This window comes from Rhodofomes roseus (genome assembly GCF_022264815.1).
Source record: "Rhodofomes roseus strain CIRM-BRFM 1785 chromosome Unknown C8Q71scaffold_1, whole genome shotgun sequence".
Lineage (NCBI taxonomy): Eukaryota > Fungi > Basidiomycota > Agaricomycetes > Polyporales > Fomitopsidaceae > Rhodofomes > Rhodofomes roseus.
The window spans coordinates 1,715,163-1,737,176 of NW_025952957.1; the positions used below are offsets into that span (position 1 = coordinate 1,715,163).

The window sequence follows — 22,014 nt, forward strand, 5'->3', positions numbered from 1 at the left end:
TACTAAACGTTACTGCGACGCGCGGCAGGATGACTCCAGCGACCACCAGACCAGCAACACGATTGCTACACGTAGTGTGAGCGTGGCGGGCTTGCGAGGGCGTTGCACTGAGTCGGGTGTACCGCCTCTTACGTGGCGGGGTATCAATGTAGCATAAGCGACGTGTAACACAGCTACGATCGGAGCTTAAAACGCTCTAGCGACTTACACGCTCCTCCTCCTCCCAACGCGCCAGTCGCCTCAACTCCTCCGTTCACGTCCATATACTTCATCTCTTTATTCTACATTACCAGCCATGGGTCTCTCGGTCTCTCGTCTGCTCTCCGGCCTTTTTGGCAAGAAAGAGATGCGTAAGTTGTCCGCATCGATGGTGACGCATCTCAGTCCTGACCCGCCACTGCTTTTGCGCAGGGATATTGATGGTGTGCACGGAATTATGAGCCCCTGGAGGCAGACCTAACACTACCCATCAGGTCGGACTGGACGCTGCCGGTAAGACGACCATCCTATACAAGCTCAAGCTAGGAGAGATCGTCACAACCATCCCTACAATCGGTTAGTGGTACAGCTTACACACAGCTGGCGCGATCTGACGCGTACTAACACTAGGTTTCAACGTTGAGACGGTCGAATACAAGAACATTTCCTTCACTGTGTGGGATGTTGGAGGACAGGACAAGATCCGTCCCCTCTGGAGGCATTGTATGTGGTTTCTACGTGTCACGCCCAGATCTAGCGGGTGACTGATCAACCACCCGACAGACTTCCAAAACACCCAGGGTATCATCTTCGTCGTTGACTCGAACGACCGGGAGCGTATCTCGGAGGCACGCGAGGAGTTGCAACGGATGCTCAACGAGGATGAGCTCCGTGATGCGCTGCTGCTTGTCTTCGCCAACAAGCAGGATCTTCCTAACGCCATGAGCGCTGCTGAGATCACCGACAAGCTTGGTCTCCACGGTCTCAGGCAGAGGACGTGGTTCATTCAGGTACGTGACCCTGTGTCAGCGTGGTCGTGGTTTCGCCTCATCAGACTTGCTAGGCGGCATGTGCGACTAGCGGCGATGGTCTCTACGAGGGTTTGGAGTGGTTGAGTGCCAACATCAAGCGGCGGGTGTAAACGCGTTTTCTTCCTCATCGTCTCTGGGTCTCTTCAACGTTGTCGTCGCACGATCCTTACGATATGAAGATTCTGCTATTGCACGTCGTCTCTGCTCATTTCTTCAGCTGCGTAGCGTGATTACCGTTCTCTCTAGTCGTGATAAATTTGTTTCCTGTCACATATGATTTTGACGCTTATTCTCCAATGTTCCCAAGGGGTGCATGAAAAAGCTCCTGGTCCTTAGGTCCTAGGTCTTAGCTCCTGCGTCTTGACTAGGGCGAATCGTAGAACGATAGCGCGGTCCGGGTATATCCAGAAGTTCCATTGCCGTTACCAATGCGTCTGTCGTCATACAAGTAATAAGTTACTGCGAATCTTCCCCTCTAAGCTACCGCCCATCCGCCTGCACGAGTGCACCAACTGCCTCCGCCTCCTTTCTGCGTTTCTCGCCGCGCTGCCGAGACGCAGTGTCTTTGCACTCCGAACCCCATTTGGCCAGTTTTTGGAGTAATGACTGAAGATTTCTAGGCCTCACGACGGAGTAGGAAGCTTGTCGGACCGCTGGGATGAGGTATTGTTGGACTTGATCCTCCAGGACAATCGTGGCCATCTGTGATACATCATGTGGGTGATCAGCGCGAATCAAACCGGGCTCTGAGCGTACCAGGCGCAGCTCGAGGAATGCGGCGTTCAGATGGGCATGACCACTCTTCTTGAACTCGTCCTCAAGGAATTCGATATCGGTGACGAGGTTTGCCACAGCGTTCTCGTTGATCATAGGCACGTTGCGCCCTATGAGGAAGTCCTACGGGACGCTTTCAACTCTCACAGCCTTGTATGATCGAGACGGAACTCACCATGAAGCATTCCGCGATGTAGTCCGCAGCGCCGCGGTACGCCTTGTCCTTGTATGCGTCTTTGATAACGAGCGAGTCGACGACGGTCGTGAGCCAGTTGATGAGCTCGTACAGGTACATGCTCGGGTTTTCCTCGCGTCGCGGCGGTGTCCAGTCATACTCGGACAGCCCGAAGAAGTCATCGAGCTTCGATGCGATCGAAGAATTCACGCGGGCGACCGCTGTTTGGAGGGTGGCATTGAAGGCAGGGGCGGCGGTGATGTGGATGGCGCCTCCACGCTGCGACGAGCTGCCAACTCTCCGTCAGTCCTGACGCAAATGACAGAGACGAACGTGCGTACCGGATTAGCGTCAGAGAACGCTCTAGTTCCGCGCAGGCAATCTCGAGGTGTTCGATGTTTGCAACGATCTGCACAATCTGGGACAGATTCGAGGTGCTCTGTACTCGTTTCGCAATATTGGTGCCAATGAAATCGGCCAGGATATGGTCAAGAGTCTGCCAAGCATCTTGTGAGAAGCAGGACAGAGACGCAGAAAGGTCGGAGACATACTCTGCTGAGCAGGTCATCGATGTTTCGGTGATGCTGTGACACACCTTCGAGGAACTGATAGAAGTTCTGCACGAAGTTCCTGATCTACGACATTGCAAATATCAGCGACGAGTCGCCGACAAACATCTCGTGAGACTGACATCTTGACAGCACAGGTAGAAGCCTGAAGACCAGGGTAACGTCAGCGGTAATGAGCTCCTGCGGACGAAGTCAGCAATACAGGAGCGAGGGTGTCGGAGAGAACGCACTTAGTCAATTGCTCTCGTTCCTCTTTCGTCAGCCATACGGTGTCCAAGACACTATCCCGTTCGGTGGCATTCTCCACGTACATGGGCAGGCAGTCATCTTGCAAGACAATCTAGCGAGGATATTCAGTTGAGAACGAATCTGACAAGAGTGTGCCTTACCTTCTCGAAGCGTACGCCGAACTTGAACTCGAGAATTGATACGTATCGTCCAAAGAGGTATAGGATGAAAGCATGCAGGTTCTCCGTAGAGTACGAGTATTGCTGTATATCCTTGAGCGTGATGTGAATACACAGGAAGCTTGACGTGCTCACCTCCAGAGTCATAGTGAAGCTGAGTAGACACTCTTTTACGCCTAGATACGCGTCCGCATCGCTGATATTCTTCAGCGCAGTATCCACTGCATTCCCTATGCGGCGCAACAACGCATCCCACAGATCTTCAACCTCTCGCGGTGAACGGAAGCTGCCTGTCGTGTTGAGGACGTGCGTCTCGATGATGAAGAAGCCGACGACTTCCTCAGTCACTTTCGGCAACTGATCTAAGGGCAGTATATTTGGGAGGATGAGATCTGATTGAGCCTGCACCACCGTTAGTTGCCTCGAAAGGTAGGTCAACTCCGATGCTATACCTTCCGGTCTGCTTGGTATGATCGGCGAATCTCATCGAGGGAATCCAAGGCACTGTATATGTGTATGCATTCGTAGAGCGGCTTGAAATCGACTTGTAAATGCTCATTATCTAGGACGTTAACTAGCAGAGAACTAGGTTCAGCTCAATACTCGAGGTAAGAGGTCGATGCATCATACATTCCGTCTTCTCGTTCGTTGAGATTTCCACAGCGCTACCCACGCGGTTGAGCTTCAGGAGGGGATCCTTCTCCCTTCGCGCTCGCCATTTCCGCACGCGATGCTCCATCGCATCGAGTGCCAACTGTCCAACTTGTGCACTGACGTTACGGATGTCCAGGAGCCATTGCTTCATGGAGGCAGAAACTGCATCCTTAATCTGGCCGCGAAGAGATGGCAGAGAGGACAGCAGATGCTGGAAGAGCGGTGTTTGCGATAACGACGTCGCTGGCATGCTCTCAATGTCTTCAAGTGACTACGAACGAGATATATTCAACGCTACGGACCGAAAGTGCGGATAACGAAAGTGACAGACCCGTAGTGCACTCCAGTACTTCCCCTCCTTAATCATCTCTCCGACGCGGTTCACGACGTCGAGGACCCGGAGGCATGCCTGCAGAGTGTCCACGGCCTCGTCCAAGTTTCCGGCCGTCTTCTTGGTCTGCAATAACGCACGCTTCTTCTCCACCAGTCCGCGCCCAACTTGCTCAACCCCAGCGTCCAAGGTCTGAATCTTGTCGCGAAGGTTGTTGGTGTAAGACTTCACGGAGAACAGAGTAGACACGGAGCTAATGAACTCCTGGTAGTTGTCGCCGCATATTGTCTCGATTTCAGCGTCCTTGGCCTGGATGAGTTGGCCGACGGCGCGGAGGTACGCGTCTTGCTGCCGGTTCGCATGAATTTGCTTGATGATGGGCCCGAGCTGCTCCAAGTTCTCGGACGAAGACGACTGGTCAAGGAGATGGATCTGCTGAAGCTGCTGGTCGATGGTCTCCTGGGTGAATTGTGGTCGCCTCCGGGGAGGCATCTTGACCTCTTATATATGTTTCCAGCTCCTCTGTAATTCTGCAGCCGAAATTTCTTTTGTGACCACGGTGGGTATGGAGATGGGACCGGTCGACAGGCAAGCAGGTGGTATGTATGGAGTTGCTCGACCCCCCGGCCGCAGTGGAAGCGACAGCTGCGACACTCATGCCGTTGGCGCCAATCTAATCTTATCTCGAGGCAATTCTAGAATAGATCGGTCCAGTGATCGATCTCACTTGACCGCGTCGCGCCTTGACTCGACGCGGTGTTCACTACTTCCTCTACTCTTTGACGCTTCTCGTCTGCCATCTGAGGCTGCATCACAAGGTTGAATACCCTTCAAAGAACAGTGCACTATAGGAACAGGATATTCTCGACTCACGCGGCCATGGCTCCCAAGGGAGACAACCCCGACACCGCGGAGCTCATCGAGCTCTTCAAGTCCATTGGCCTCACCCAGTCCAAGGCCGCTGAGGCAGCCAAGTCCTCAAAGAGCGCGACAGTGCTCAAGGACATCATAGACACGAACGATCTTTCCAACAAGCAGATCGAGGAGAAGCAGGCCGTCCTACTGGCAAGCCTTGCGGTGCAGGGCTCCAAGCTGGGAGAGCGCGAGCGCGAGTACGCTGTGACGGCGATCCTTGACGGGAGGCTGAAAACGACAGACCAGGTATCAGGTGTGTAGGCAGACCCACCAGCTTGTTGCTATACTGATCTGCTAGATCTCAGCGGCCACAAAATACCTCGAGTCGCATACGCTACCCATCGATGGCGCTGACTTCGACAAGAACTGTGGTGTTGGTATGTCTGCGCCGGGAAACACCTGTTGCCGAAATAGATACTGACCTCTTGCTGACCAGGCTTCAGCATCACTCCCGAACAACTTGCGACTCAGGTAGCAGACTACCTCACGTCCAGCGCGGCAACTGGTTGGGCCAGCCTAGGAGCTACCATTGGTGCTCTCAAGAACACGGATATGCGGTGGGCAAGTCCGCTCGAGCTGAAGAATGCGGTTGAGAAAGCGTTTCTGGAGAAGTTCGGGCCCAAAGAGACAGCCAAACCTAAGGGCAAGGTGCGCAAGTGTCCGATGTCCTCCCCTAATTCGTACTGAACTGCATCCAGGAGTCCAAGAAGGAGGCCCCCTCAAAACCTGCCGCAGCATCTACCGCAGCATCAGCATCAGCTACCTCCTCTAAGACGGTCTTCTCCGAAGGCTTCCTTGGACGACTCCACAAGGTCGGCGACAACCCCCAGGTCCACTCACACCTGCGTGAGCAGCACCTCGCTGCCACCGGTGGTGTGGTACACACCCGATTCCCGCCTGAGCCCAATGGCTTCTTGCACATCGGACACTCCAAAGCAATATTCGTCAACTTCGGCTATGCAGCGTACCACGGTGGTCGCTGTTATTTGCGGTTCGATGATACTAACCCGGAGGCGGAGGAGGGGAGGTACTTTGAAAGCATCTTGGAGACAGTGCGGTGGCTTGGGTACGAACCGTGGAAGATCACGTACTCGAGCGACTACTTCGACAAGCTCCACGAGCTTGCCATCGAGCTGATCAAGCGGGACAAGGGATACGTCTGCCACTGTACAGCGGAGGAAATGTATGCGAATCGCGGAGGTGACGACTTCGGCCCACGAAAACCTTGCGCACATCGCACACGACCTGTCGAAGAGTCTCTTGCCGAGTTCCAGAAGATGAAGGATGGCTTCTACAAGCCTGGGCAGGCGATCTTGCGCATGAAGCAAGATTTGGAGTCGGGTAACACGATGATGTGGGATCTGGTGGCGTACCGAGTGCTTGACTCACCACATCATCGGACACACGACAAGTGGAAGATCTATCCGACGTACGACTTCACGCATTGTCTGTGCGATAGCTTCGAGAACATCACGTAGGTGTCAAATTATGAGCCAGCCAGATATAGTGAAATGCTGATCACTGGCGTTGCAGGCATTCTCTGTGTACAACGGAGTTCGTTTCCTCGCGCGAGTCGTACGAATGGCTATGCGACGCCTTGGGGGTATACAAGCCCCGCCAATCCGAGTACGGCCGGCTCAACGTCACAGGTACCATCATGTCAAAACGCAAGATTCTCCAGCTCGTCAAGGAGAAGTACGTGCTCGACTGGGATGATCCCCGCATGTACACCCTCATCGCACTCCGGAGGCGCGGTATCCCACCAGGCGCGATCATCTCCTTCGTCAGCTCGCTGGGCGTGTCCACGGCCACTACGAGCATCCAGGCGGTTCGTTTCGAGCAGACTGTGAGACAGTACCTCGAGGGCACGGCACCACGACTGCTCATGGTCCTCCGGCCACTCAAAGTCACGATCGAAAACGTACCTGAAGACTACCTCATCTGGCTGGAGAAGCCTCTCCATCCAAAGGTGCCCGAGCTAGGGACGTCGAAAATGCCCTTCACGCGCACGATCTACATCGACGCAGACGACTTCCGGCTGGAGGACTCCAAGGACTACTTCAGGCTCGCACCCGGCAAGACCGTCGGCCTCTTCCAGGCGCCCTACCCGATCACTTGCACGTCTTACAAAACGGATTCAGTAACGGGCGCGGTCACGGAGCTTATCTGCCGTCTCGAGGACGGCGAGGGAGCCGCGAAGAAGCCAAAGGCGTTCATCCAGTGGGTTGCGGAGCACGCGCCGTCCGGCAGCCCCGTACGCGTGGACGAGACGCGGATCTTCTACCAGCTATTCAAGAGCGAGAACCCCTCCGCGGCGGTCCCCGACTTCAAGGCGGACATTAACCCAGACAGCCTGGAAGTCGTCAAGGGCGCGATGGTCGAGGTGGGCTTCTGGCCGCTGGCGAAGCGCGCGTACTTGGAGGCGAGGAAAGAGAGCAAGACGAGAACGGACGAGGCACTGAAGGCCGCTGCAACGAGCGCGGGCCCGGCGGAACCGGACGATGACACGCCGAAGGCGACGAGTGAGCAGCTGGTCGGGAAGGAGTGCATACGGTTCCAGGGCCTGCGGGTGGCGTACTTTGCCACTGACAAGGACGCGAGGCTGGCGTGTCTGGAGGAACCGGAGGGGGTGGAGCCTGTCCGGAAGGTCGGTGACTATCTCGTGCTGAACCGCATCGTGAGCTTGAAGGAGGACTCGGGGAAGGCGGCGTAGGAGTGAAGAAGACTGACAACAGAAAGTTCCATCGTGTACAGTACCTACCCTCAGTACTAGACGCATACTGTAACGACTACCTCCAGTCAAGGCGTTCGGGCAACACTATTACACAGTCAATGTTCGTGCGCGGGCGGGCTGAACTTGGGCTGAACAGCCGACTCCAATACTTATATTAGTACTCGCCGTAAGCGCTCTTTCGTACATGTAGCTGGCTCGGGCCCCGCCGCGAGCGGTTGCTCCTCCCCCGCGTTGTTCCCGTCAGCGCTTCAGCAGTGGGGCAATGTTATGGCCGTGGCTATCATCATGCGCCTCAACGCCAGCGAACGGCCATGCTCGTTATGTCGTTGACATCCGGCCCTCAGTGACTTGGAACTACAGGGCATCTACGCGGCATTCCTCACCGATGTTTCATCTTCCAGACGTACCCGGGAGATTTCAAGTCGGGGCGACTACATTCGCGTTGCCATTGAATGACCCGCAGGTCTTTGGCGCAGCCAAGCTCGCCAAGTCGAGCGGAAACACCCCACATGAACCCGCATTACTGCTAGAGGAGGTTGTCTTCACTGCGTTCTACCCGGCCGACATCAACAGTCCGAGTGCGGATGGAACGCCTCCGGAGAAACTGAAGAAGTCGCTGGATTGGATACTAAGGTAGGTAGGGTGGACCTCTTGCCAGGGCTCGTAACAGACACTGACTCCGCAGCGTACACTCCACTGTATCACTGTCAGGCCAGTGCACTCGACTCTACGCGGCTATGCACACTTCGCCAAGGTGCCCTTTTGGTTCACAAAGTTATTTGTGGGCGCAATCGCTCCACGTCTGAAGGTACCGTCATGTCATCCATGCACTTGGTGAGCCTAAAGCAGTACCGCTGAACTTGTTCCAGCTCCCAGTGTACCCAAACACTGCCTTGCTCGACCCAGCTGAGGTGTTCTCCGACCCAGAAGCTCAATGGCCTGTTGTGTTCCACTCGCATGGACTGAGCGGTACTCGCACAACGTACAGGTAGGGCTCAATCCACCAGCGCTGACCGTACCTGTTCTCTGATTGATCATTCTTGCAATAGCCATCTTTGTGTCCGTATCGCCTCAGAGGGAAATGTCGTCATTGCTGTTGAGCACAGGGACGGAACGGCACCGGTGGTGACATCCCATTTTGCTGCCACTACCTCCACCGATGTGAAGGGCAAGAAGAAGCATAAACCGAAAGTCAAATACTACTTACACCCGGAAGACGTCATGTAGGTCAATTCATACTCGGATTCACTGGTGTTTGGATGGTGATTGACCTTATTGCCATGAAAGGTACGACGATGGGGAAGAGCCACCACACTCGAGATTCCGCGTCGACCAATTGCTCTTTCGTGAGCTAGAACTCTATCTCGCATATAGAGGCTTGGCAGACCTTGTCAATTCACATCCCAGAGCTGAGGCCGGTAAGCACATACATACCTTATGAGACATGTCTCATAATCGATTATCACATTGCGCGGAACAGAGAAGCTAGCATTCGGCGGGATATACTATGTCCGCGGGTACACGGCCCATGAGCTTCCCCGGCATGGTCCTTTCTGGAAGAGCTGGACTGCTGGCCGCGTCAAGCTACGAGAGAAGATCAGCATCATGGGCCACTCCTTCGGCGGTTCACTAGTGGTGCGCCATTGTCATCACCCGTGTACTTCACGCAGACGCTCATCAGCGCCCTTTTCCGCAGTTATCAGTGCTCTCCAATCCTCCTCCCGCTGTCCCAGGGACCGATCGCGAAGAGCGTCTTGAGGCTCTGCCGCTCACGCATGCGCTCGTGCTAGACCCATGGCTCGAACCACTACCATCGCCAGGTCCCGCACCACGAGTGGAGGCAACGCGCGACGCGAGAGCCCCCCAGGTGCTCATCATCAACTCGGAGGAGTTCACGCTCTGGCGAAACCACTTCGCACGACTGCTGAAGGTAGTGCATGAGTGGCAACAGCCGAACTCGCTCCCCGGCTCTGGCGACGAGGCCCACAGTGAACGTAGGCACTCCAGTTCTGAGCCAGAGGCAAGTGGGTCCCGTCGCAGAGGCGGGGATACAGCTATGGGTGTTGATGCTCAGGGAGACGAGACGCCCCCGGCGAAGCTTGTGACGCTCATCCGTGCAAAGCATGTATCGTTCTCGGACTTCAGTGTCATCTGGCCGATTGGCCACGTCGCGCCCAGCGGGCGGGTGCTCCTCCGGATGTTAGGGGACCTCGCCTTAGCATTCTTCAATGATGACCTGGGCGCGACGCTGGACGGACTGCCGAAGAGGGAGATGGAGGAGGAACATAGAGGCTCTGTGAAGAGTACCCCGCCCGGTAGGAGGAAGAGGAGGCTGAAGGGCAGTGTCGGAGAGATTATCGTCCATTGAGACATAGATGCACGCTATAGTGTTTCATGCTCCGGAGGTGGTCGAGTCTTGGCTGATACCCTAATCATTGTGCGATTGATCCTGGATATCTTTGTACGGTACTCGACTTACAAATCTAAATTGGCACGACTGTCCGCGTCCCTTTCCTACGTGCTCTGTTTCGGTTCAGAGGGCATTAATGGTTCCCCCAACAGCAGAAGCAGCTCTGCTTAGCATCAATGAAGTATGTATACTTATCTCACGTATATCAATCGGGTCCGGGCTGAATGAAGCGTACGTTGATCGCGGAGGCTTCAAGTTCGAATTCAAGTACGCGACTGACCCGAAGCTGATTCTACCACGAATGTGTGTCTGTCGCCGGGATTCCCTCACCAGTACAGCATCATGAGCCCATGCCAGAGCGGATCTGGTTCAGATCGTTATGTAACACCTTCGCAGTGCTGATCCATGCTTGAACTGTTCTGAAAACTTGATTGAATTCGCGACATGAACGACTTCGAAGGACAGACCGCGACGCGCGTCGTACCTCAGTCACGTGATACGTGCCTCGACCGCTGGCCCCAGGAATATTTGTTCATTGTTCACTGTCACTGCTCATGCCAATCAACGAGTAGTGCAAGGCCCAATCCTAATCGCAAAATCGGCATTTCGAGGAATCTTGAAGGAGCATGTCTTCCGCAGGAGCTGCACCAAGACAGGCACAGGCCAACGCCGCGCCTGCAGCGCGAGAGGAGCAGTCGACATGGCAGAGGCTATGGGGTGTGGCCCAGGTGAGTAGCTCATAAGCTTTGGAAAGAAGGCAGTGCCGACCCACATCCAGCAAATGCTAGTTATGTACCTAGTCATGCAAGTCGGTATGTACATATCAGAGCGGCCAGCATCGTTGTTTGAGCTCATTCGACCCACAGCCACGAAGTTCTTTGCCCCCAAACAGGCGGATGCTCCTGCACCGTCCACTGCTGCTCAGGATAGTCGCGCAGCACAACCGGGCTCTCAGGGCTCCCAGGCCGCTACACCGCAGCAGGCGACCCCGGGATGGCCTCTTGGTATACCGTTGGCCATGCACGTGCACTTCTCAACCACGCCGGACGGCTCAGATGTCTTCGCGAATCAATGGTCCTCAGACTCTGCGTCAAGCAAGGCACAGTTCCCGAGCTTTGTCTGGGAGAACATCACGTACGGCGACTTCAAGGAGTCACGAACAGTTGACCTGGTGCTGGATTTGCCGGATGTAAACGAGTTCCCCTACTGCTTCAAAAGACAATAGTTCTTACTTTCTCTTCAGAGCATACAACATAACGGATCTCTCTGGGCGGATATATTCCTCGTAAAGGACGGTGCAAGTCCTGACCCATCAAAGCCGAACTTTGACGTTCGCGCCATCCATCGTGCGAGGAAATGTGTGTCACACCCAGTACCCTGTTGTGATGATGGGCTCACGGAGTGGCAGTGTTAACACGGTACCTACCGAAGGCTAAGGTTCGCAAACAGAAGAATTTGCTCAGCGGCGGGCAGGAAGAAGAGCCAGAAGAGGCGGAGGAGCCTCAACAGGTGAGCTTGTTGGCGCTGTCTGTGCGTCCTTGGCCCATCCTCACCGAGCATGATATCAAGGACGACATAATTGTGTCTCACTGGCATTCTGTGAGTGCATATGTCTTCGTCAATGAACGTTCGCGTGCTTACGTCGTATTCAGAACCTTACGCTGGCTCTTGTCTCTGATGCGACAGTCATACCCATTACCAAGCTGCCTGAACCTGTCGCAAGACGTATGTTCACTGCTACGCTTAGGCTCAAATTCCGCTCAACCTGCCCTTAGACGTTGAGGCCTACCCCGAAAGTGACCAGTCCGGGACCAAGATATTCTACAAGCCCATCATGTACCCGAATGATTTCTGGTTGCTCCGTTCACAATTCTTCGAGATCAACACCACCACTCCGCAGCTTCCTCTCCAAGTCACTTTCCAGCCCATGTCGTACTGGAAGTTCCAAATCTTCGCTACCATGACGCAAGGATTCGACGAAGCCGCCAAACAGCAGGGCAGTGCGGGCGGTGCGGAGTTGGACGAAATCAAGCGGATGCTTGTGGAGACTAACCCGTGGTTCTTGGGTTTGACTGCGCTGGTTAGCGTGCTGCACATGGTGTATGTATTCCTGGCGCGTCTGTTGTCTTTGCGCACTGACGGCCCGGGATCTCCTAGGTTTGAGATGCTTGCCTTCAGTTCGGATGTGTCACATTGGAGACACAAACAGGAGCTCGTCGGTGTATCCGTGCGGTCAGTCCCGTTCTCTATCCGCTTGTCTCGCATTCGCTGATACGGGGCTCAATATCCTAGAACGGTGAGTTCCGAACATTGCACATGCACTCTGGAAGGCTAGCTAACGTCAAATTTTATCAAGATCGTCACGAATGTCGTCGTCCAGATCATTATCCTACTGTATCTCATCGACAATAATGAACAGACTAGCTGGATGATTCTAATGGGCTCTGGCGTTGGTGTTCTCATCGAGGCCTGGAAGGTAGCGTTGATGCGCTTCTCTGTTTTGCATCTTGCTCAGTTGTCTCCCAGATCACGAAGGCCGTAGACATCGGCATCGCGCCCTCGGCCCCGGGTTCATGGTTCCCATACCGCTTGGACATCCAAGGTAATGCTGTTCATAAATCGAGAGGGGTGACACTCACGTTCGTGCGCCACCAGATAAGCATGTCTTGACTGAGGACGAGAAGAAGACCCAAGAGTAAGCGCATTCCCGTACGTGTATCGAACTGTTTCGTCCTGACACACCTTAGGTACGACAAGCTCGCGTTCCGCTACGTGTCTTATGTCACGATCCCATGCTTGGCGGGTTACACCGTCTACTCGCTTCTCTACGAGACACATAGAGGCTGGTACAGTTTCGTCATCTCAACACTGACGTCCTTCGTGTACATGTTTGGTTTCGTAAGTCTCTCACTACTTCCGCGATGAAGACCGGAACCAACTGTCAATGCGTGTCACAGGCACAACTCGTCCCGCAACTGATCATAAACTACAAACTCAAGGTTCGTCCGTGTGATTGAATTTTGCTACTGAATAGATGACGTATGGGGCGATACAGAGCGTTGCCCACATGCCCATGAAGGCGATGATATACAAGTCTTTGTCGACGGTTGTGGATGATCTTTTCGCGTATGTCCACACTAAAACCGTGCGCGTATTTAGCTGACGCCAGGGCTTAGGTTTTGCATTAAAATGCCGTTCTTGCACAGATTGGCATGTTTCCGGGACGACGTTGTGTTCCTCGTTTTTCTCTACCAAGTAAGTCTCGACCAGCGTTGCGGCGACGCGTGCCAGGCTAACCGGAGTCTGCAGCGGTGGATATACCGAATCGACCCGAAGCGAGTGAACGAATATGGTCAAGTGATGGCATCGGAAGTAGATGCCGTACAAGCGAAGGAGGGGAAGGAGGACGCAGAGACCAAGAAGAACAAATGATCAATTGGATGACCAGTCTGAGGGTGCCCTGTATAGATGCTACACGTTGTATGTATCACGGCCGGAACATGCGCGAAATTCCTGTTCGTCTCATCTGACGGGCGGGCGTATGGCAGAGGATGCCCCATATGTACTGAGCTGGGCCACTCGCCGGGACGCTGCGGTGTTGAGAAAGGTATGCTGGGAGGAGGAGGCCGTCCGTGGACCGCTGACTGGGCCGACCCGAGGACGGTGCGTGGAAAACGAACAGGCCTGGTTGGTGTGCTGTACAGCGCCACACCGCCTGCCCGCGGGCGCCTCGCCGTCCCGAGTCAGCGCTAGTTCAGATGTAGCGGACTCCCTTTTCTCGCAGAGTTGCCATATCGTTTTCTGCTCTCCTCTCGCATCCCTCCGTGCTATGGCCACCAATGGCCTCAATCTGACATACGCCTGCCACTGTCTCAACGTGCGCATCACGCACCAGCCTACCCCCGATAATCTACCCCCGGCCGACCAGGACTTCGTGTCTGTTCACTGCGGGGATAATGGCATAGCTATTGTACGTCTCCCCCGGTAGCGCACCTCGAGGATAGAAGGATTGACACCCCAGGGAAGAACCATGTGCAGGCCACACTCAGGAGTCGCAGTAGTACGGTGCCCGAGGCGGATGCCCAGGGACCGCGGAGCACCCGATTCATCTCTCTAACATGCCTCGTATGCCAGAGCTTGGTGTACCGAGTCAAACAGGTCCTTTACGCCATTGCCGACGGTGGCGAAGGGCCTATACTACCTAGTGATGACTGGGCGGAGCAGGATTTGTTGATGAGTGCGAGTGGCTGGGTGGAGGTCTCCAAGAACTGTCTGGTATGTGGTCTTCCGCCGCCCGCTGCGTCTAGCGTAGCTCATGAGCCTCCTGATGTCTCGAGACACCAAGAGGTTCATGCACTGTCGCACGATTTGCAGATTCAGATGTCTGACCGACTCGTCCTCGAGAATAGACCGGGGATGCAATAGCACAGGCGGGAACCTCGGCGTCCTTCTCCAAAGTCTTTGGCATTGTCGTCCCGTCCGGAGATCCGAAATGGTCATTTCCCACCTCTTCCTCCGTGTCACCACCCTCGAGCACGTCCGAAGGTCCGTGGAGACATCTTCCTCCATTACCACCTCTGTTCGCACCTCCACCCTTCACGCCAAGTCACCCAGCATTCCAATATCTCAGGTCGCTCGCCGCGAGCGAATCAGACCGAGCACGAGAGGCGGCCGAAGCGTACCTGGTCAAGACTGCCCAGGAAAAGGCAGCGGAGTTGCAAGCTCTTGAGGCCGAGCTCAGACGGGAGGTAGAGGTACTGTGGAGCCGCTTCAAAGAAGGTATAGATAAGCTGCAGCAAGAGACCACCGCTGGTCGCCCCATGTCGTCTATGACCAGGAGACGGTCTAGTGTTCAGAAGGCAGCTGGTGCTATCCATGGGAATGGGGCTACCGACGATCCTTCGGCCTCTGTACGAATCAATGACTTCGTCCCAGCCCAGAGTGTCCCCGCGCGGATGACATCCCCTACTTCAGCCCGTCAGGTGACATCAGCTCTCTCTGCATCAATGGCTACATCTTCCTTCCACTTTCCGGGAGATCGAAGTAGCGTTACACGTAATGAAGGCGATTCATCGAGATCCTCGCCCTCCAGTCCTGCGCCATCCTCTCCGGGACGCTCCAGCACGACTCGTGTAGTATCTCCTTCCACCGCATCTTCTCGCACTGTAACAATGGCCGCCTTCGACGCAGAGGCAAGCATCCGCGATGCGCACAGGCGAAACATGGACGAGTCGAAGGACATTGCCACGAGCTACAGATACGTGCTCAATCTGGAAGCTCAGATGGCGGAACATCAGCGGGCCTCGTCGAGCACTCAGGATGCGGGTCCGTCCAGCGCAGGTACAGTCGATATCGTTTCTCCTGCAGCTGCACCTCGCGGGCGGTCCCCTCGCGGCACCAAGAGTTCGATCAAGAAGGGAAAGGAGAAGGAGAACGCACGGCCTGTCACACCGACGAAGGAGCAGGAGCCTGAAGCCGCAGAGAAGACTGGTGCACCTGCCAAGGAGACAACTCCTAAGGGCAAACGAAAGGTCACTTTTGACGTCAAACCTGACATCGCCATCATCGACGACGAGACCGCAGGCAACGAAGCGGAGAAAGATACCACGGAAGAAGGTGGGCGCTGCCTCGATCCACGAGGAAGCAGTCTGCTCACTGTTCGTCGCGTTCAGCTGCCATATTTGACATGGAGGGCGAGGACAACCCTGAACAAGCGAGCTTGCCCTCAAGTCCCACTGCGCTCACCAACGGCAAGTCAACTACGTCGCCTACCACCCCAGTCGTGTCGCCTTCTCGACGCAGACGCCCACGTCTACAAGACGCCTACGGCCTTCCTTCGTCTTTATCATCGCTGCGACCCTCGTCCCTGCCAAACATCCAGAACATGCGCCCACCCATCACGCGCAGGGTTGAGTCTGATCGCCCACGTACCCAGGTGAAGGACTCGCCGGGGAGGGCCGAGAGGGCACGTACCAATGGGGACAAGCCAGAGGACGAACCTCCTCTCTCGCCTGATTCGCGAGAGGCGCAGATATTGAGCCTGGTAGCCGCCAGCGTCCCTAGTCACAGGAGTGCCTGGAAGAAGGATAGCAAGGCCTGGCAAGTATTCGTCGAGCGCCAAGGGCGGCGGAGTAAGGAGCTTGGCCCCGTCTCCATTGAAGAGGAAGAGGAGAGCGACAGCACGGTGCAGCACGATAGCGCACGGCTAGGCCGGTATATGGATGAGTTCGACGAGTACGATGACGAGGCGTTCAATGGTCACACTATGAGTGAGCCTCAGCTTCTATTGTACCTGAACCCCGTCTGACATTTTATCCCAGACCGTGAAGATCGCAGCTTGACGGAGCGCAATACAGTCGCTTCATCGCTCCCGATACCCTTCATGCGTGACGTGCCCAGCGCGTCGCTGCAGCCGAAGACGTCTCTGACAGATCGTCCGGGGCTGCTCGTCCCAGCGTTGCGCACGTCGTCATCGGTCGCTGTCCGCAGACAGGTGTACGCGGAGCGTGATCGCAATCGTCAGATCGATCCTGGCGCATTTGAGCTGCACGACGTGGCCGACGACGAGGAAGAGAACGATACGGGGCCACATATTCCAGTTGGTTCTCTGGCAGAGAAGCGTGCGTTGCAGATCCTTGAAGCTGCCGATGGGGTACCCTCGGAAGGTGAGTTACAGATGGTGAGATGTCTATTCTTTGTACTCATTCATCTTTGCTAGGCATGTGGCGAAGCCTAGCAGCATGAGCCCAACGACCTGTTGTGTGTTTGTTCATTGACAATTCTACTTTAATAGTTCACATAATGTCACCCTGGCACGAACGTTGTTGTAGTTAACAGCGCGTATCATTATCTACGTATAGTTCGCTGTGTACCACTGTTCTGCAATGCTATCGTGTACATTCTAGTGTCAGCAATATTAGGGCTCTGATCGGCTTGTGTGATATTGGTGCACAAGTCAGTCCAGCAGGGCTTCAAGCTTCAAGGCCTTATGGAATGGCATTCGAAGCAAGGTCTATGCAAATGATCGTCCGATGATTAGAGCACTACGTATCTATAACTTCTCGTCATATAAGCCGGACGGTGGCGGACTAGGGAGCAGCCGCAAGCGTTTTACTGAGGTTTGTCCGTGAGGTAGGTCTCAGCACCCGCCTCGACACGGTTCACCACGTCCTCGACCTTCGACTCATCCTTCTCGACGCCGAGATCGCTCTCGTTGCCGTCGGTGGCCTCGGAGAGACATCGCTCGCATTCGCACTTGAACCTCCATCCACGAGCGAGCTCGATACGGCGGCGGCGCTTGGCCTGCTCTGGCGTCTCGTCGGGGTGCTGCGAGACATCCACATAAGCCATAGTGATCTCTTCGCCCTTCTTGATGGGTTTCGACGCGATGAGAGACAGCTCCGAGGTGCCGGAGCTGAACGACGGGCTCGCGGAAGGCGCGCACGAGTGCGTGATCTGCAAATCGAGGTAAAGCCAAGATGAATACGATGAGCCTCAAGGAGAGACATCTACGCACATAAGCCGAGACCGGGTAAAGACCACTGCCAATCTGTCGCGATGTGCCATGCGGCGTACGCATTCGTTCCTGTTCTTCGGGGCGCTTGCCGGAGTCGGGCTGAGGCTAGAAATCAGCGTCGTTCGAAAAAAAACTATAACTTCGAATACCGACCTTGTCATCCCTTCCGCCGGAGTAGCAGACACCAATAGCGTTGTATGCCAACTTGCCCTGGTACGTAGCCAATCGCTCTTCCGTGACCGACTGCTCGAGGCCGGGCAGAGCAGCACCCAAAACATCGCACAGAAGCTTCGTCTCGCTCTCGGAGGCCTTGCCCTCGACGAACCGCAAGCGCTCTATGTGATCATACAAGCTGTAGTCGGTACCGCCGATCGAGGCCTCCGCAAGCTCTTCAACGACCGGGCCCGTCTTGATCGGCAGCATTTTCGCAGTCTCGATTGCAATCTGTCGCGCAACGAACCGGGCAGAGAGCAGAGGGATTGAGCGACCTTCCTTCTTGATGTAGTCCGTAAACTTCGACTGGGCTGCTTCCCGGGCAGGCTTTGACAGCTGCGACTGTCCATGGTCGAGCTCTGGAGGGAGAACGGGGTCGAGACCGAATAGGAGGTTATGAGATTGAATCTTGGCCTTGGCCTGGCAATCCTCCGAGCAGTAGACAGAACCGAGACGATCGGATTCAGGACGAATAGCCGAGTCGCCTTGGATGTAACGGAAACAGTGGCTGCAGTATGTGCCCTGAGCTTGAAGATCTGGGTCGAGAACTGCAACGATAGGCCGCTCCTGCAAACGGTGCGTAAGCACACAGATGACTGTACAGATGCACATGTTGGAAATGACCTTGTAGATGACATCTCCAGGCTCGAAATCTTTCTCAGCGACGAGAATTTTGCGAACTTTGCTGGCATCGCCGGGTGCAGGTTGTACAGACACATTCATGCTCTTAGGCGGGAACACGTCGTAATAACCTATCCGTCGAACGGAATCACTTAGCTCACGTTGCCTACTTCGTCAAATCGACGAGCTCACCTTCGACACGGGCTTTTACCTGAGAATGAGAAGTGGCGCGGAAGACAAGCAATGTATATTAGATCGTGGATGCAGATGATAAAGCACAGTGAAGTGGAGATAGGCGCGGCAATAGTGTGCAGTGATGATCTACAACCCCCCGTAGAGCGGGAGACATGACTTTTTTTACATAGGCTGGCTGCCCGGATCAGTAAGCCTGTCCCATTCTTGGGATGAAGCCTCCGAGGGAGGACCCGACCTCGTAGGACTTGTCTCATCCTCGTCCGAGGCCTCACGCTGCACACTACCCTCTGTGGACGAAGGCACACTCACGTCCTGCTGAGTTAACTCCATGATGATCTATGCAACCATTGTCAGCCACGGCGCGGACACTGTACAGTGGCACACTCGCCTTGAACACGGGTTCCGGTACGGTCTTCTGGTAAATCATGATGAGCTCTACAGGTGAGGGGTACACCCGGAGAGCACGGTAGAATGACAGCGCAGCGGGTAGGTAGAACATAGGACCTGAACGACACTCAGTAACAAGCTGACAGTAGCGATGCATGCACCTACCCTGCGCGCAGAGCTGTTCACCCATACCAACATGGGTCATAAAGTATTGCTCCTTGGCCTCCGGGTCGGGTGGCAGCTCCTCATCTCGGACTTTGTCGAGGGCCGCTCTCAGCTCCTCCGGACCCACTCCAGAAGCTGAGGCCTCGCCCGCCTGCGACTGCGTTGCATTTTTGACTTTCTTCTTGTCCTTCCCTGTGGTTAGGAGTGCGTCGATTCATCAGTGTGGTACAAAGACAGCTGCCAGGGTGGCGACATACGCAGGCGCTTGCGGAAGTCGCCATCGGTCCTCCGCCTGTAGTCGAAGTAGACAGCGTATGCAACGAGGCCGCCGAGGGCGGTGACGCCGGCGACGGTGAGGACGGTGGACACCCTCGAGGACATGGTGGTGGTCGCTGGAAAGTTTGTGGCGGGGTGCCGCCACATCCTTGTTCGCCGGCGGCAATGCCCGACACGCGTCACAGGCGCCTACGCGCGTGACGCGGCGCGAGTGGCACGCGACGCGGGCCTCCTGCGCGTCTGCGAGCGCGTCGAGTCCGAGCCATCATCGCACGCGGTCACCGTCAACCGGCTCGACTTGCTGCGTCGCAGCATCATCGAACCTAATACGCAGACAGCATTCTTTCACCCAGGCTGTCTATATAAGCCCCACCGACAGTGTAGAAACGCGTCCGCCTCCTTGCCTACCTCGTTCTTCATATCATGCAGCGTGGCCGCAGCTCCCTTGACTTCGACGATGCCTTCGTCAATGTGATGTTCGAGGAGGGCGTTCGTGCCTCTCAGAGCTCGGACAGCAACAGCACCGATCCCTTCTACGATGTCTGGATAGACCAGGGTGTGTAAAGAGCCAGACGCACGCCCACACCGCTGATATCCCTTTGCCTAGCATCTGCCCCCTTCGCTGAGCAGGTCGCTTACGCGTGAGCAAGGCTGCTCTCTGCATGCGGAATCGTGACTCTGATGTCCATTCACAGGACGCGAACCCTCCGTAAACTGTATCCGACCCATACGGTGGTGCCTTACACGGAGGGTGCGGTGAATATCATGGGCTTCCCTGGTACTTTGGTGCAACCCATGCAGCCCTCGGAGCTGGTCACAAGCGTGTTGTTCCAGCCTCTGTCCAGGCGCTCGGGACAGAGGTCGGGGGTCCTGTATGATTCCGTTTACTTCGGCGCGTTCCGCGTCGCGTACGACGTGAGTGTTGATCGAGAAATCACACATTGAACAATCCATCTCATGAATCTCTAGAAATACGACTTCCTCTTGTATACTATCCGGGTAGGTCTCATTCTCGGTCAGAGAGGGCATGGAGTTGACTGCTCTACACCCCATCCCAGTATCCCGTCTCGTTCGGCTCAACGGTCCAGAACTTCTTGTTACACGCAGGTCCCGAGGAACACTCCAGAGCACTGATCATGGCGGCTGGAATATGGCATAACCAGCTCCATCAGGAGATCTACGTGTTCAATCAGGGATACTGGCGCAAGGATCACAACCTTTGGATCGAGGTTCAGAAAGCGAACTGGGACGATGTCATCCTGAAGCAAGAGTTCAAGGACAGACTGCAGAAGGACGTCAATGGCTTCTTCGAGTCCGAGACACTGTACAAGAACCTTGCGATTCCTTGGAAGGTGAAGAATTGCTTCGCTAGATCTCAGCGTAGCTAACGTCCTGATAGCGAGGCCTCATCATGTACGGACCTCCTGGTAAGCTGTTTGATCCGTACATTCCGTCGGGCTTTGGACTCATGTACGCCCACAGGCAACGGCAAGACGATCAGCATGAAAGCTATCATGAAAGAGTGCGACGCGAAGGGCTACGCGCCCCTTTACGTGAAGTCTTTCAAGAGCTTCATGGGCGAAGAGGGTTCCATGGCACTTGTGTTCGATAAAGCGCGCGAAATGGCACCTTGCGTGCTCATTCTCGAGGACCTGGACTCCCTCATCAATGACAGCAACCGGTCCTTCTTCTTGAACCAGCTCGATGGGCTTGAGGGCAACGACGGTCTACTCCTCATCGGCTCGACAAACCACTTCGATAAGCTGGATCCAGCGTTGAGCGGTAGGCCGAGCAGGTTCGATCGTAAATGGTACGTCCCCTTCAAGTCCTGGAAGCACGTCTGAAAATGACTGGGCTTAGGGAGTTCGAAGATCCTGACGAGGAGGAGCGCGCGCTGTACACGAAGTACTGGCAGGACAAGTTGAAGAGCAACAAGGATATCGATTTCCCTGACAGCCTCGTCCATGAGATCGCTGCGACCACGAACAAGTTTAGTTTCGCTTACCTCAAGGAGGCCTTGTGAGTAGCGCCCCTCCTTCCGCCGACGTTCATCTGCTCATCTGCGGAATCTAACAGCGTGTCCACCCTCGTCATCATGGCCGGCTTCGAAGAGGGCGACAAGCCCGACTTCGCCTCCGTGCTCAAGGGCCAAGTCAAGACCCTGCGCGACCAGCTTGACAAGGACAGCAAGACCTTCTCGCCCGTGTCCACCTCTTCCATGACCTCCGGCGTCTCTGCGGTGCGTATCGGACAGCCGAGCAGAGGGCTGGATGCTTTCCGCTCGCGCCTGCCTGGTGCGGGTGGGCGGATTTGGGACACGAGCGACAGCAGCACGAGGATGGCCATGCCCGGGGGCATGCCGCCGCAGCATAACCAGGGGTCTGGTGTGAATGCGGGCGATGTTAGGCCTGTGGCGATGGGTGGTCGTTCGTTCATCTTCTGAGGTTTGGAGAATGGTTTGGATGTACTTGAATCTTGCGGACTATCTGATTGTACTGGTGTAAAATGCTACAAAGGACGATTCAACGATCTGGCACTTCTGCTGTGCCTCTGATGCTACTCTGGGGAGCCTTCGGGTAGTCGCGAATGTAGGTCATGGTCATTGGAGCCAGGCCCAGATGCAATGAGCTGTAACACTGTTGTCTGCTAAGCGTCCGAAAAG

The 22,014-nt window shown here is 55.3% G+C and overlaps 8 protein-coding genes across 8 annotated transcripts; 6 read left to right on the forward strand and 2 right to left on the reverse strand.

The window, feature by feature from the left end:
• The first annotated feature begins 139 nt into the window (after window positions 1-139).
• Window positions 140-1,494, forward strand: C8Q71DRAFT_731341 (ARF/SAR). Its single transcript, XM_047922168.1, has 6 exons — window positions 140-350; window positions 412-422; window positions 474-555; window positions 610-702; window positions 763-989; window positions 1,043-1,494. Exons 1-6 carry the CDS (start codon window positions 296-298, stop codon window positions 1,118-1,120), a joined length of 546 nt encoding a protein of 181 aa, XP_047784916.1. The 5' UTR covers window positions 140-295; the 3' UTR covers window positions 1,121-1,494.
• C8Q71DRAFT_826422 (rsec15) lies at window positions 1,491-4,549 on the reverse strand (the record flags this gene model as incomplete). The annotated part of the gene is made up of 12 exons (XM_047926296.1): window positions 3,921-4,549; window positions 3,566-3,860; window positions 3,388-3,509; window positions 3,071-3,337; window positions 2,918-3,019; window positions 2,759-2,868; window positions 2,651-2,708; window positions 2,511-2,594; window positions 2,301-2,455; window positions 1,960-2,248; window positions 1,767-1,907; window positions 1,491-1,712 (listed from the first exon to the last, which is right to left on the reverse strand). Exons 1-12 carry the CDS (start codon window positions 4,410-4,412, stop codon window positions 1,491-1,493), a joined length of 2,337 nt encoding a protein of 778 aa, XP_047784917.1. The 5' UTR covers window positions 4,413-4,549.
• Window positions 4,550-4,655: 106 nt separating this feature from the next.
• On the forward strand, window positions 4,656-7,678 carry C8Q71DRAFT_819685 (glutaminyl-tRNA synthetase). The gene is made up of 5 exons (XM_047926156.1): window positions 4,656-5,088; window positions 5,141-5,212; window positions 5,272-5,483; window positions 5,534-6,309; window positions 6,369-7,678. Exons 1-5 carry the CDS (start codon window positions 4,800-4,802, stop codon window positions 7,546-7,548), a joined length of 2,529 nt encoding a protein of 842 aa, XP_047784918.1. The 5' UTR covers window positions 4,656-4,799; the 3' UTR covers window positions 7,549-7,678.
• Window positions 7,679-7,794: 116 nt separating this feature from the next.
• On the forward strand, window positions 7,795-10,121 carry C8Q71DRAFT_731347. Its single transcript, XM_047922169.1, has 7 exons — window positions 7,795-8,202; window positions 8,281-8,377; window positions 8,439-8,557; window positions 8,619-8,792; window positions 8,857-8,987; window positions 9,050-9,204; window positions 9,266-10,121. The coding sequence occupies exons 1-7, from the start codon at window positions 7,832-7,834 to the stop codon at window positions 9,935-9,937; spliced, it is 1,719 nt and encodes a 572-aa protein (XP_047784919.1). The 5' UTR covers window positions 7,795-7,831; the 3' UTR covers window positions 9,938-10,121.
• A 405-nt stretch (window positions 10,122-10,526) lies between these two features.
• C8Q71DRAFT_731349 (cleft lip and palate associated transmembrane protein) lies at window positions 10,527-13,617 on the forward strand. Its single transcript, XM_047922170.1, has 17 exons — window positions 10,527-10,707; window positions 10,758-10,791; window positions 10,846-11,168; window positions 11,223-11,337; window positions 11,388-11,488; window positions 11,549-11,578; window positions 11,632-11,704; window positions 11,755-12,079; window positions 12,137-12,211; window positions 12,335-12,455; window positions 12,506-12,581; window positions 12,635-12,674; window positions 12,727-12,877; window positions 12,937-12,978; window positions 13,035-13,105; window positions 13,156-13,234; window positions 13,289-13,617. The coding sequence occupies exons 1-17, from the start codon at window positions 10,606-10,608 to the stop codon at window positions 13,409-13,411; spliced, it is 1,881 nt and encodes a 626-aa protein (XP_047784920.1). The 5' UTR covers window positions 10,527-10,605; the 3' UTR covers window positions 13,412-13,617.
• Window positions 13,618-13,808: 191 nt separating this feature from the next.
• On the forward strand, window positions 13,809-16,723 carry C8Q71DRAFT_852621 (uncharacterized protein; the record flags this gene model as incomplete). The annotated part of the gene is made up of 6 exons (XM_047926841.1): window positions 13,809-13,949; window positions 14,006-14,326; window positions 14,389-15,595; window positions 15,652-16,248; window positions 16,300-16,644; window positions 16,698-16,723. 6 exons carry the CDS (start codon window positions 13,809-13,811, stop codon window positions 16,721-16,723), a joined length of 2,637 nt encoding a protein of 878 aa, XP_047784921.1.
• A 366-nt stretch (window positions 16,724-17,089) lies between these two features.
• On the reverse strand, window positions 17,090-19,457 carry C8Q71DRAFT_793702 (MAS20-domain-containing protein; the record flags this gene model as incomplete). Its single annotated transcript, XM_047925495.1, has 9 exons — window positions 17,090-17,434; window positions 17,496-17,594; window positions 17,649-18,275; window positions 18,333-18,460; window positions 18,491-18,495; window positions 18,691-18,860; window positions 18,913-19,028; window positions 19,077-19,268; window positions 19,334-19,457. 9 exons carry the CDS (start codon window positions 19,455-19,457, stop codon window positions 17,090-17,092), a joined length of 1,806 nt encoding a protein of 601 aa, XP_047784922.1.
• Window positions 19,458-19,592: 135 nt separating this feature from the next.
• On the forward strand, window positions 19,593-21,907 carry C8Q71DRAFT_30591 (P-loop containing nucleoside triphosphate hydrolase protein). Its single transcript, XM_047917694.1, has 9 exons — window positions 19,593-19,908; window positions 19,960-19,993; window positions 20,048-20,267; window positions 20,322-20,351; window positions 20,411-20,704; window positions 20,752-20,779; window positions 20,835-21,162; window positions 21,213-21,371; window positions 21,429-21,907. The coding sequence occupies exons 1-9, from the start codon at window positions 19,776-19,778 to the stop codon at window positions 21,793-21,795; spliced, it is 1,593 nt and encodes a 530-aa protein (XP_047784923.1). The 5' UTR covers window positions 19,593-19,775; the 3' UTR covers window positions 21,796-21,907.
• The last annotated feature ends 107 nt before the right edge of the window (window positions 21,908-22,014 follow it).